We start from the raw sequence: 14,024 nt of genomic DNA, 5'->3' as shown, positions 1-14,024 counted from the left end.
GTGCCCCCCCCCCCCCAGTAGTTTTAAATCGTATGAAAAAACTGTAACTAAGACCAAGACACTTTGCCTGATCCACCGTTCTGTTGTCATAGATCTGTTCTCGAGAGAACTGCTGTAGTTTCTTATTTCGTAATCGATCACAAAAAAGAAAAAAGAAAAGAAAAGAGAAGCAAAAATATCTTTCGAGTAGGAAGAAATGTAAAACGATACGAAGGTTGGAAACTAAGAGTTCTCGAGTTGGACTCGCACGCTTATCGATCTTTGCCGCGGAATATTTGTTACGTTCCCCGGTGGTATTATCGATTATTTCCCAGTGGAAGCAACGATGCATCAATTATTCAGGTTCTCGACGTTTGAGTTGGCTGCAAAGTTTCCCGGTTCGCGTGCAACACGGTTTCCATCGCGCCAACTGCACAGTAACCAATTGCCAAATCCGATTCCTGCTATAAAGTACAACTTCATCCGAGATTTAATTGCCTGGTTCCGTCGCCATATTTCTTGATCGTTTCGAGTATTCCCTTGTTGCGTAACACGTGGTCGCTTTAGGCGTTCCACCGAGTCATCCTTAGAGTGGTAACTCCTCCTTGCTAGAATATTCCACGACAAATAGCATTTAACATCTCACAGCTATAATCATTTAGAAAAAAGAAACGACATGACGACGCGGTTTCATTCCATCGTTTCTAATTACGTTATCAAATAGTTAGTTTAATGGAGATATTGATATAGTCGGGCAGTTGATGTTTGAGACATAGCCAAGATTTATCGACATATTGAACAGGAAACGCATTCACCGAATACCAAACGTCTATTGCAAATGACAGGCATATCACCTAGCGGAATTTAATTGAAATTCATTCGCTTAAACAGCGTTGAAAGCGGTGAAAACAGAGAAACGATACATCTGGCGATACATCTTTGTTCATAATTTCCTCGATTAAGATAAATGAAAAGGCTCGATGGAAGAAGAATTCTATTTCGAATTTTCAAAGCTCGTTTTAATGTTCATTTATACATAGATTATCTTCATTGCTATTCAACTTTAAATTGAGCTAATTCTAGATAAAATCCATCTTCGATAGAAAAATACCGTCGGTAATATTTACTTAACTATAAGTTTTTTATATTAGCTTTATCAACTTTATCCACAATTTTTTCAGATAAAAGTTGAATTTAAAGAAAAAAAGAAAGAAATTCAACTTCATAGTTCTCTTCAAACATTAAAACAAATTACTACACGTATTCATAAAACTTTAGACATTCAGGGCAACATTCTCCATACACTTTTTCGCTGAGCCTTCGTATATTTTATCGATCGTCGGTGTCATTGTACAATCACTGGTCTTCTTCTTTCCCGTCGTATGCAAGCGCATGAGAAAAGACCGAGGCATAACGGCTGTGCATAGATAGATACGTCACACGGTTTCTGTTTCACCTAGCGTGTTTTACCATTCGATCGAAGAAACAATTTTTTCACTACTAAACAAGGATATTCAGTACTCAGAAACCCCGCTAGAGGCTTGCTCGAAATTGCCGTGAATATAGCGGATATCTTTTCGAACATTCCTGGAGCTTCGTCTTATAAATAGATTTTATTGCACCTATGAAAATCGTCATGTTCCATTTGCTGCTATCAACCTACAAAGGAAGAACCAAATCCAAGGAAAATAATGGTTTCGCGAGAAATCACTGGCGATAACGAAACACGTGTAGACCATTGGAGATTTATGTCTGTGGCGAGCATAATTTTTCATAGTTTTACTAGACGACGCTGGCGTGAAATAAATCATAACGTCGTGCTCTTCTTCTTGGAACACTTGCAATGTCGCGAAACACTGCCGCTGGGTGACGCTGATTGGCGTTCTCGCGTTGAGCTTTCGGCCACGATAAACGAAAAGTTGGCGAAAACCTGTCGAATCGCGCACTATTTTCCTTTGATGCGAATTTAGCACGAAACGAACCGTGTTACGTATTCGTACGGGTTCCAATGCGATTCTCGAGAGCGTTGCGTAAACCGTGCGCGACTCTCGAACCACGCGCAATCCTTTTAAAGGAAATATTCGACTTTGAATCTTCCTTTCGTTTCTCGAATCTTTGCTCCTCAAACGCGACTTTCTTTCGCGGTTCAGTGTTAAATAATATTGCAAGAAACGATCGAGAAGACATTGTAAATGCCAAAATTGAAAAACTTTGTTCTTTATTCGAATATATCTTAAATGTAATTTCCCTTTTCAAATAATTTACCGACAATGCTAAAAGATGGTGTCGCAGCAACGTTGCGCCTGTAAAAAAATGTATAAGTTGCAATAAACGTTAGTTGTCTGATTTTTTACTTTTCTCTATGCCGTCTGTCTAAACGAATGGAACATCGAGTTTTTTTTACAACTAAGACAATTGTACATATAGAATTCTCTACGGATACGCTTCCCTTTTTGAACGAACTTGGACTACGTTAAAATACATAAGCTTCCTTTTTCTCCTGAAAAACTTGTTTCTTGACACTTACAGCGTTTTCTTTAATTATACGCGATTCGTTGATTCTGGAAAAATGCGCGATTCTTCCAATGATACAATTTACTTTCGAATACTATTCTTCTTAAATAAAATATTTCTTGTTAGCTGTCGAGTACTGGCTGATCGATTCTCAGACGATACGTGATTCTCGGATGAAAATATGTAACTTTTAAAATCTACCACATGGAAATTTTTTGGCATCTCGTAGAAGTACCATCGCAATGGAATTATTTTTGTAATCACCGCGAACAATGATTTTTCTACTCTTCGTCTAGTAACTAACAATGAAGATATCGAACTCCATCTATTTATTAATTTCTTCATTCAAGGAAGATATACTGCGACGAACTTTCACCCACGACAATCTTTAAGAATTAATTTTACATACTTCTCTCTTAAGACACGTCCTCTTCGTCTTCTACCGGATGAATATTAGACGAAGTTGGGAAGCACGGAGGAAATCTCCACAGGAAAGTTTGCGTTCGGCCTATTTTCGCAAGTTTGGTGAATCGGTGATTTATGAAGTTCCCTGTGTCATTGTAGATCGCGGCGGTTTATAGGCCCGTGTTTATTTTTTGATCGACCAGCCTTGACGAGCAAAGCGTTTCGCAGGCTACGATTCCACGTTCGAGGGATCAGTGGAAGAAACTTCGACCAGGGTTCTGCAGGATTGTCGGATGTAATGCGACATTTTCTTTCCGTCGGTGGTTCGCTATGGATATTTTTGGAACGACAACTCACTGAGCAACCTAGTTTCCACCATCAGGATGTATCGTTCCGTATCACTTCATGACGATGACGAAAGACGAAAGAATATATTAGATCTGAATAATGAGACGTATCAGACGATCTTAACGGAACGTTATCTGATAAACGTGTCTTCCTACGTAGTTGATTAATTATCAGCGATTTAATCGGCCGAAGATCAAGTTGGAGCAAAGTTGATTCGGTTCTGGTCGTTGCTCGTTGAATCGCCGGAACAAATTCGCGGTGCCTCTCTCTTGCTCGAGGATTTTGCAACAAACGAGTAATGTTGGTCGGTTTGGCGGGCAGGTTTCTATTAAAAGTGCATGACGCCTTGTCCTCCGCGCGACCACCTAATTGATAATGTATTTACAAATTCCGCGCAGCATCTAATGACATCATGTTTTGAAATAATACCGCTTTTGCGGCTACTTGGCATCTGTCTCTTGTCCGCGACACTTTTTTCCCTCGTTCTTCCCCCGAGTAACGAACAAACGTACGCACACGCACTTGACACGACTCTCCTAGTCGATTCTCATTCGCCTGTTAACGCAAATATTCAGACCAATCGAACAAACGAATATTACAACCAACGAGAAATTGCTATTCCGCGATAATCCTGGAAAGATCTGTCGAGAAATGGACATATTAGGTGTAAAAATTGGATGAGTTAAATATCGATGATAAATAAAGTTGAAAAGGATCGATAGCGAACGACGAACTGCTGTTACAGCCGACTTATCAGAACCGCGAGGCCATCGAGGAGAGCATCGCGAAAGGCAGCGGCGGAGGGAAGATGCCTTCCCTCAACAACAATCTGTCGGAGTTGGACACGTTGTTGCAAGATCTGAGCAACGCTCGTTACAATGCTCACTATCAGGAAAGAGGTCAGCATCCTATTTTCATGTCTTTCGTTTACATCAGTTTCGATCAGATACGCTAAATTAGAATTTGACGAAAACTGTGCAACGACGATGATCGAAATATCGATGACCGTAGAGAATCGCGTTTCCTCGGGAGGAATGAATGGTGATTCTAGTCCGATGCTTCGTTCTCCGAGTAGCATGTCAGCTTCAAGGCCCACCGTCGATTCGTTGCTCGAAGAATTGAGCACCGCGGTACCGAACGGGTAAGCGTTACTCTTTTATTCTTGGAAAAATCACGAACGAACGAGAAGGAGGAGGAAAAGATAAAGTTGGGAAGTTTGCAATTTGAACACGGTACTTCGGAGTTGATTTTAACGCGATCTTCTTCGTCAGGGATTATCCTGCCGATGGTAGAGTGAAAGTTACCATTCAAGAAACGTCCACGGAAGTGCAACCCGTGTACGATGGTTATCCTCCTAGACAGCACGGATCGTTGAATCGCAGCGAGGCCCAGAAGAGTTATACCAATGGTCACACCGCCAGCAACGCTACCAAGGAGCTTGACGATTTAATGGCTTCTCTCTCCGAATTTAAGGTACGGTGTATATCAGGAAATTTGTCTCTTATATCTTCTCTGACGCGTCAGCGCAATCGTCAGATCTCCTACCACCTAAGAACAATTACGTAATTCATAGATTCCTCGACACCGGGTGCAATAAGCGTTTGTAATGTTTGCTTACTATTAAAATCACTACAGAATGAGAAAACAGTGCCGTTAAAACTATCCCTGCCCATTCTTGGCTCCCTAAGTTACCAAAATAACTTCCATTCCACCATCCACCATCTACCACTATTCGACCATCTACTCCTCTTCTCTCTCTTTCTCTCTCTCTCTCCTTTTCTTCATGTTCACCGATTTTCCGTGGTAGGAGAGGGAAAATATAGAAGGTGGGGAATATAGTGATCCACGAAATCTCTCAAAGCTTTCAGCCAGTCTGCAAGCTCGCCTCTGCCAATCGACATCTCTCGCGGGTCCTTAATATTTTTCAGTTTTCAAATTTCAAATTTTCGCTACCTTGACACTCCGCCTCTAATAACATACCTCGCCGATTTTTCAATTTTCTTTCATCTTAGCACATCTTGCAGCGAAAAATCGTTCGCTTTCCATGCTCTTTCATTGCTCTTCATCCTGCTTGATTTGTGAGAATATTCTGAAACATCATGTTCTTCGCCACCCTGCACCGACTGGCTTTTTTTTTTAATTATATGTCGTACATTTGCAGATCAATAGTAGTTCTCATCAGCTTCAAACAGTGACCGATTCTCCATACGCCAAGCCGAACAAGGCGACCAAGAGTTCGCAAAGCCCGTTGCCACCCGAGGGCACGCAAACTCGAATTCATATCACCGAGACTCACACTACTCATCACCACCAGCAACAACACGGAGAGCCTTATCCACCGCAGCCAGCGACTCAAACCAAACAGAATCAGTTGGATTCTATGCTAGGAAACCTTCAAGCCGATATGAGTCGTCAAGGAGTGAACACTACTCAGAAGGGATGCTGCAGCGCTTGCGAGAAACCAATCGTGGGACAAGTAAATCCAACTCAATCGCCGTTTGGATCATGCCAAATTTGTCGACAAAATTTGTATATAATCAAGTGATAAATTATGCCTCTTACAGGTGATCACCGCTCTAGGAAAAACGTGGCACCCTGAACACTTCACATGCACGCACTGCAACCAGGAATTGGGCACAAGAAATTTCTTCGAAAGGGAGGGTCATCCTTATTGCGAGCCCGATTATCATAATCTTTTCTCACCACGCTGCGCCTACTGCAACGGACCCATTCTGGATGTAAGGCGTCCAACGAAACCCACACGCGGTGTTTCGATCTAGTATTACAGCAGGTTCTTGTTATTTTCAGAAATGCGTAACCGCGTTGGAAAAAACTTGGCACACGGAGCACTTCTTTTGCGCTCAGTGTGGCAAACAGTTTGGTGAAGAGGGGTTCCACGAGCGGGACGGAAAGCCGTACTGTCGGGAGGATTACTTCGACATGTTCGCGCCGAAGTGCGGCGGATGTAATCGTGCTATTATGGAGAATTATATCTCCGCTCTAAACAGTCAGTGGCATCCGGATTGTTTCGTCTGCAGGGTAGGTTTTTTGCCTGTCGATATTTATCCGTAACAAATCGTTTCCATTTGCAGCAACGCTTCAGGATTAATGCGAAGTATCGATGAACTGTTTGCACGGTTCAGTAGCTTTAAAATGTAAAACTTGCAGGATTGCAAGAAGCCGGTATCTGGGAAGTCGTTTTATGCGATGGAGGGCAAACCCGTTTGCCCGAAATGCGTTGGTGTCGATGATGATGAAGAGGAAGAGGAAGAAGCATAGGCGATGGCGAGCCATTGCGTTGCTTCGATTTCTTATGTGAAAAGCCCTATTGTTCCCCTCTTTATGCTGTCAGGCTGCAAAAGTTTATGATCCTGACTCTTCCCCCTTCTTCCCATCTTTTTTCAACAGGTGATTTAGGTGGCCCAGAAAGGAAGAATGCACCGATTCGACTTCATCCCCATCGTTATCTGTCTCTCTCGAAATTCCTATTCATTTACGTACACGAACACATACACGCACACATATACACACATACACACGGATAAATGTACGGTACACACTACAAACAGTTAGGGCGTCGTTAGGATTACAATAGGATTCTACGAGAAATTATTCGATGCAGCCGGAATTAAATTTTTGCTGTTAAATTACGTTTTCTAGATAGATAAATATTATTAATAATCGATCGTTACGCTGATGTCAATTGCTAGTATTGTATGCAAAATAAAAATAAATTAGGAAAAAAAACAAAAAAAACACACACAACACAAAGAGTTAGCTCGTGACTCGGATGCTGCCGCTTGCCACGTGTCTTCGTTGAAGGCAGGTGTGTCGGACGCCGGCATCCTATATTGATCTAATGATGTTTGTCAACGCGTAGATCCACTACAAATTACGATCTGTAAATTTCACGGGCTACTCATATATTAGCTATACATTATCCCATATACATACACGTACAGCAGATATACGCGTGCTTGAATACGCGTAATGTATACTTGTCTCGTTGAGTCGTTCTTCCATATTATGGAGTAGTCGTTCTACATTCATTCATAAATGAACAGGGACTAAAGAAACGACATTATCGTATAGTACTGTCTTTTCTATTCTCTGTGATCATGTTCAATACAGTCATATATTTCTTTTCTCGTGAAAAATATTTCTAGTTGATGTACACGCTTCTTTTGTTTTGTATTCACAGGATTGTAGACAAAAGTTTCAAGGTGGATCGTTCTTTGATCACGAAGGTTTACCCTATTGTGAAACTCATTACCATGCTAAGAGAGGGTCCCTATGCGCAGGGTGCCATAAACCAATTACAGGTACCTGCGCTTTCATACCTTCTACTAATAATCATTATGCCGGTAACCATTAATCCCGTAAATAAACGTTATTTTCTTTCAGGTCGTTGCATAACTGCAATGTTCCGGAAGTTCCACCCCGAGCATTTTGTATGCGCGTTCTGTTTAAAGCAATTGAACAAAGGTACTTTTAAGGAACAAAACGATAAACCATATTGCCACGGGTGTTTCGACAAATTATTCGGTTAAAAATCTACCGCAAAGTATTCGTATTTGTAACATAAAGACGAACAGGCGCTGTTTCGCTTGGTATTACTTACAATTTTTATAGGCTGCTCACATATGTCTATACCGCGTAGAATATGTAATCGCTTTAGTCATCATACACAAGTACTGATATTCCACGATTCAAGCTTCGTATCGTAACCCGAAGCAGCCTTTGGAAATTTTTATAAATCTCAATATGCAAATGGTGCAACAATTCAATTATATCACGTATCGTTGTTTATTCTTATGCATTCTTATCATAAGAATAAGGTAATAGGATAACTGTGGTCGTTATTATCTTCCATTGTCCTTAATAAGGGCACGTTGCTAATATTTTCACGAATATTTTATATTACGTATCTCACATTGACCTACAATCTAAGGATTATTAAAGGGTGCTAATTAGTAGTTTATTTTTACCACTAATGTAATCTTTGAGAGATATAATCGAAGAAAAAAAGCTGCCAATTAAAAAAGATATTTATGAAATCGGAACACTACCAAATGTTTACAATTCTGATAGATTTGATACGTGTTTATAAAATATTTATATTTACGATTGCAATGATGCGAGTTGTATTTTCCAATATAGAAGTTTCTATACAGGTTAGTATTTACCAGGTATCTGAATATCCACAAAAAATACAATATTACAAATATCGATAAATATGACATAAATTAATCAAAAACAAAATATTCCATAAGTGCATAATGTAAGAGCAGTAAAAATATGAATTAAAGATTAATTTTTGTAGTATTTTTTCTTGAACGCTTCCTATTTCCTACTTTTTTTATATAAAGACTAGGATAAAATCCAAAAATAGACAAGAGCTTTTTTTATAGTCTGTTTATTTGGCATACTGTTGCACAGCAGTATTCATATTGTTTCACCAATAAACATTTAAGAGATACTATATACAGTAACATTCATTCATTCAGTGTTTTATCATTACCGTGCGAATCTCTATATCGAGATAAATCAGAAAAAATGTGTTTTAAACTATAACGTTTTAACTTTAAGAATACACGTATAAAAGTACGAATGGAAATGTACACTTAGATGTGCTGTTGGTTTATAAAGTGTCATAGTTTGCGCTATACATATTATTGCCAACAAAATAAGAAAATAAGAAGTAACTATCTAATCATACGAATGCTTTCCCGCAAGTCCACAAGTATGATTAACGCGTATCACAGATATTGTCTTTTGGATTTACTTTTTTGAGGAAATTGTCATGCTAATGTTGGAAATAATTCAGAGAAACTTTCGTGCCAAAGATCCGACAGACCTATGTTACTTTTTTCAAGTCGTATATCAGAATTTGGAGAACCGTGCGATTCGTATCCATAATCGGACGCGTTAGAATCTAATTTCGTATGTGTGTAACTAACATCCACATCTTCGGAATGTATACTCGCCGGCGACATAGAATCCGTATTTGTGTAACATGGTGATAACTGATTGGAATAATAATTCGGTGTTATGCACGTTGAATCTTCGTTCGAACAAACACCATCCGTACAAATACCATCTGTAACTACTTCTTGAACGCATTCTTGAATGCTTACGTTGCTTTCGTCTCCTGGATAAATGATCATTACGGAATTGGTTGCCTCATCGTAGGTACCATAAATAGTGTCTAACTCCTGCGTTTCGACTTCTTGTTTTACTTCGACCTCTGACTTTATTGACGCTGGTGCGGTTGTGTTTGTGGTATAAGGTGTACTGGCTGTGCTAGAAACAGAATGCCATGGTTGATGTGTATTCATGCTTCTACAGGTTCCATTGGTTTCCACATCTTTTGATGTCTGCCCCACCATTCTTTTTGAATAGTGACATTTCTCAGTGGTATTTTCCTTAACTGGCACCTACACAAGACACAATCATTATGTCATTAACGAAAGGAAGACTGAGTTGCAAATGAAAAATATAAATTCAGAAACGAATGAAATGTTTAACAATATTCAAGATTTGCAGCTTAATTATTAATAATCAATGATTTCCTATGGATTTCAGAATATATCAAAATGCTTCTATTCTTTCGAACAAATCATTCATTCCTAAAGTCTAAAGCAATAAAATCAAATTATATGATGTAGTTGCTTGACAGATCAATAATGATCAATAATACTCACTTGTTCATTTGTCCTATGAGGATTTGCTTCCACTTCTGCTGTAACCTCCCGTAGAAGGCTTTCTGCAAGTTCTTCAAGTCGTTCGATGTAATCGTCTCCTTGGAAGTCGCCAAATAATTCTTCAAGAGGAGGTAAATGGTCAGTATCTTCAGGAGAATTGTTGCTCCTGGGGTTAGCGTCAGCGACGGTGCCAGCTGTGTTGTTCCACCCTGCTGCAGAGGGTGAGTGGGGGATACTGTAGATCCCAGCGAGGACACAGCACAGCCGACACGATTCTGGCACATGGAACAAACAAATTCTCCCGCGTTCTTGGTCTCTCTTTCCTTCCTCAATCTTTTCGTTTCTGTGACTAATATTTCGTTTTGCGATCTTAACATCGAACATTCTTGCGTCAACAGTTCATTTTGTTCCCTTAAAGTTCGAACAGTTTCTTCCAATTCGTCAAGTTTCGCTTTTTTACGGTCCCGAGAAGTTTGAGCTGCTACCCTATTTTTTAATTTCCTATAAAATATCATTTCGGATTAATTCAACACTAATTTCGAATATTTTCTAATCGCATTATGAACAAAAAACATAGGACATTATTATAAACATGACATTTGCCGCCTTTTATAAAAAACCAATTTTAAAATTCAATATGTAATTTCGCCAAGTTCTTGAACGTTAAAATAATATCAATATAAAATTAATTATGCAGTCTAATATTGATTAAGTTAAACTAACATAACAGTTAAACTAATATTATTCGTGTCTTAAAAAACATCGTAGAAAACTCGATTAAGATATTTCCTTCTTCAATTATTTCATACTAAAATACTTATTTTTAGTCACCAAATTATATGAAAAATTCAATTTTAAATCGGAAAATCAATAGAAATGGATTTATCATATTTCGATAACGTATCTATATATGTACTCTGATTTTTATTTATAATTTTCATTTCTTATCAGCGTACTTTCTCTGTAGTTTTTCCTCCCATGTCAAGTGATCTAGCCGCCGTTTTTTTCCACGAACGCATACATCTGTTTTGAACGATGAACCGTCATCCTGAATTTCCTCGTGCTTAGTCATTTTCTTTGGATCCATTCTCGTTTTATCGGTCAATAAGGTAGCGGAAAAATTTAATTTCTGCACAGATTTTGTTAATTCCGTTGCCGATATAACGCCAGGCGTCTTCGACGGCAGGCCTTTAGGCAACGTGATGATAACACTTTTCAGTACGCTCATAATCAGCCATAAAATATGGAATGGATTTACTATTGTCACTTGCTTTAGAATTTCACCACCCCTATCTATCGTTTGTCCAACTTCTGGAACCACCGAGTGCCGGACGCCGACTGATCCAATACATAACACCGAAGGATAGAATGTAAACTCCGTACGTTTTTTCTAACTGATGTAATCGTACTGACGAGCTGCAACATTTCAGTGACTGCAGAACATCCTAGAACCACACTTGCATCAGCCTTTAATGTGACTGGCTGAGGCCAGGAACGTTACATGTGGAGAACCGTTATTGGTCGCCGCGTCCGTGCTTCTTCACATATTCTTCCACTACTACATGGAACCAACAATTACATCTCACTGACGTCATCCCATACGGTACTATCGCATCATTCACATAGCATCACTTTTTTACGGCGGTTCCACCTACCACACAAGCTCTACCTATAAACTACCATGCTTGTAATCTCTTAGAAACATTCTCTATGTAAAAATTATGATGTCATTCTATAAGCTTTTGATATTATTTTTCGAATCTCGTTAAATTATAGGAAGCTTACATCATTTAATGGGAAATTTATTAGTTACAGTTGATGGAAGATATAATTAAAAGTTTCATCGATGTTTGTAAGATATTCATCGAATGTCTATTGAGCATATTTGAAGAACGTAAATGAAATTCTAATCACGCTATGTATCTCAACGTATTTGTAAAGGAGAAAACGACTATATGAAGAAAAACTAGAATTTATTACGATATACAGGATTTTATAAGCAAGAAAACAAAATAAAATAACTAACATAAAATGCATTTAATATAGGCTTGTAAAAAGATGCGTGCCAAAATTTTCAAGCTATTACAGTGGCCAGTAGAGTGGCGACATCTATCTACTGTGTAGACATTACAGATTACCTACTTATCAACAGAACAAAGATGGAGTATTGCATAACAGTCAATATTGCAGATTGTCGAAAACAAAAAGCTATACGATTCAAACAAGAAGTTCATCTACGAACTTAAACAATTCAATAGAAGACAACTTTACTTGCGTGATTATTAGGAGATATTAGAATTCAATAGCAAAATTTAATCAATGCGTAAGGAATGTAAACTATATTTTCCGATGCAGAAACCAATCAGAGATTTTTGCATGAAAGGAAACTAAATGGGCACGTCAGGTTGGCTATCCCGGTGGTGCATCGCGCGTCGCATTTCATAGATACCAGCCATTAATCTACGAAATCGACCACACGGTGTAGACGAGGAAGCAGAATCGAATGAGTAAGAAGGAAGCAACGCAAGGAAGATGGCGTTGCAAAATGTGGCGAGCCGACACGAGGGTTCGACAGGACTTGGCTTTCAGTCGCAGCTCGGCAGTCTGTACGAGACAATCGAGTTACACTTACTACGCTGTGCAGTTTATGTATATATCGCGTACGGTATATGTATTAGTGTTCATAGGCGCAGTCTCCGCGTGTGTACGAGTAACCGATACGCCGGACGAATTGACACACGCGCAGCAATGGCGTACCCCTTTGAAGAAGCCTGAACGTGTTCTCTGTCGTCGAATATTCTTTTGTGCCGCTGTGTGTGCTGTGTGTAAGAAAGACAGATAATCCGAGTAAAAAATGGAACATGTAAGTCCATGATAGATTTGCGAAACGACGTCGGCGTATTAGGGTGTTTCAGCCTTGCCGAAACGAACGACCGAACGAAACGTTACGCCCAGCCGGATCACGTCTAAGCCGTATTACTGAGTCTGATACACCATTCGGTTTAGCGTTCTCACGAACGTGGTTTAAAGCTTTATCAACGAAAACGTGCGAAGAGGAAATTCATTAAAGTGAAAATATGACATCATTTAAATGGAAACACAATACACAGATGTAGCACCCGGAATGACACATACAAACGGCTTGTGACAAAGTGAAGTAGATTAATCCTATGTAACAAGAGATTGCAAGGAAAGGGAAAGATAAAATACGCATTTATAAAAGGAACGGAATAATTTGGAGGTAGGGACGAAAGATCGAAGACAAATACATCGAGAAACAAAAGATTATAAAAGGGAAAGGTCGATGTTGCAAGGAAGCCGGTGTCAAACGAGTCAGGGCCGGTAGTGTTTGAATTTATAGTCGCTTGTAAGCTCTTTACCTAGGACTCTTTTTCCCTTCCCTCTCTCGAAATATGCGATAACCGTTTCATTGCTGTACATTGCGGGCTTCTGCCTCGAGGGCTTTCCTCGGTGTTGGATATAATAGCTGATTGGTCCAACCCCTGGAAAAGGCAACCCTCTTTCACTGCGATGAACCGTAACCATTCTTTCTCGCCTCGTTTCAAGGTATGTCTGTAACAGCGAGGAATGCCATAATCATTAAGACAGTCGCACAGGTAAATGCGATTCGAAAGGAGATAGAAAACAAAGCGAGAAGAGAAGTCTAGGAAAGAAGAGGAGGAAGAAGAAGAAAGAAAAGAAGAAGGTTAGCCGAGGAAAGGAAGGAAAAGAAAAAGTGCCGGAGGATCGCGAACTCGCGTCTCCGGCTGTGTAACAAAAGATCGGGTAATCTCAACGCTGGGCGAGACGGAGAGCAAAGGATCGTGGTCGTCATCGGGGAGAATAATCACGAGGATCCCACGAAATGAGAGCCTAGCGTTCGAGGTGGGTCGTTGGTCAGCGGGCGTGCAAGAAGGGACGGTTCGGCGACGGAAGCCTGGATAGTAGGAGGTTTCCAACATGGCCGCTGCCTGCTACGAAAAGGAAGTGGTGGTAGGTGCCGCTATGCATGGACACGGTCATCACCATCACCACCACCATCATCATCACCATCACCATCACCATCATGGAATC

General features: G+C 39.8%; 2 protein-coding genes and 1 long non-coding RNA gene across 6 annotated transcripts in view; 1 reads left to right on the top strand and 2 right to left on the bottom strand.

Moving 5' to 3' along the window:
* Positions 1–8,560, top strand: part of LOC100746469 (leupaxin) — a 16,090-nt gene extending 7,530 nt beyond the window's left edge. For 3 of the 4 annotated variants that reach the window (XM_012390619.3, XM_024370576.2, XM_012390622.3), the window contains 8 exons: positions 3,992–4,145; positions 4,258–4,387; positions 4,518–4,719; positions 5,408–5,722; positions 5,811–5,984; positions 6,055–6,285; positions 7,448–7,568; positions 7,651–8,560. In XM_012390619.3, coding sequence (XP_012246042.1) covers positions 3,992–4,145; positions 4,258–4,387; positions 4,518–4,719; positions 5,408–5,722; positions 5,811–5,984; positions 6,055–6,285; positions 7,448–7,568; positions 7,651–7,796 — 1,473 coding nt within the window. In that variant the 3' untranslated portion in view covers positions 7,797–8,560. Of the gene's footprint in view, positions 1–3,991; positions 4,146–4,257; positions 4,388–4,517; positions 4,720–5,407; positions 5,723–5,810; positions 5,985–6,054; positions 6,286–6,414; positions 7,003–7,447; positions 7,569–7,650 lie in introns of those variants that run through there. The other variant, XM_012390624.3, reaches the window with a different exon arrangement.
* LOC112213609 lies at positions 981–5,408 on the bottom strand. Its single transcript, XR_002947504.2, has 3 exons — positions 4,865–5,408; positions 2,903–4,794; positions 981–1,638 (listed from the first exon to the last, which is right to left on the bottom strand). It is a non-coding gene; the product is annotated as an uncharacterized LOC112213609 (long non-coding RNA).
* A 638-nt stretch (positions 8,561–9,198) lies between the features above and the next one.
* On the bottom strand, positions 9,199–11,428 carry LOC100747421 (X-box-binding protein 1). Its single transcript, XM_033323184.1, has 3 exons — positions 10,907–11,428; positions 9,951–10,451; positions 9,199–9,683 (listed from the first exon to the last, which is right to left on the bottom strand). The coding sequence occupies exons 1-3, from the start codon at positions 11,176–11,178 to the stop codon at positions 9,581–9,583; spliced, it is 876 nt and encodes a 291-aa protein (XP_033179075.1). The 5' UTR covers positions 11,179–11,428; the 3' UTR covers positions 9,199–9,580.
* Positions 11,429–14,024: the final 2,596 nt, after the last annotated feature.

The sequence above is a fragment of the Bombus impatiens genome, unplaced genomic scaffold, assembly GCF_000188095.3.
Source record: "Bombus impatiens unplaced genomic scaffold, BIMP_2.2 scf_0830, whole genome shotgun sequence".
NCBI classification, from domain to species: Eukaryota; Metazoa; Arthropoda; class Insecta; order Hymenoptera; family Apidae; genus Bombus; species Bombus impatiens.
This window is presented reverse-complemented; position numbering and strand designations above follow the sequence as displayed.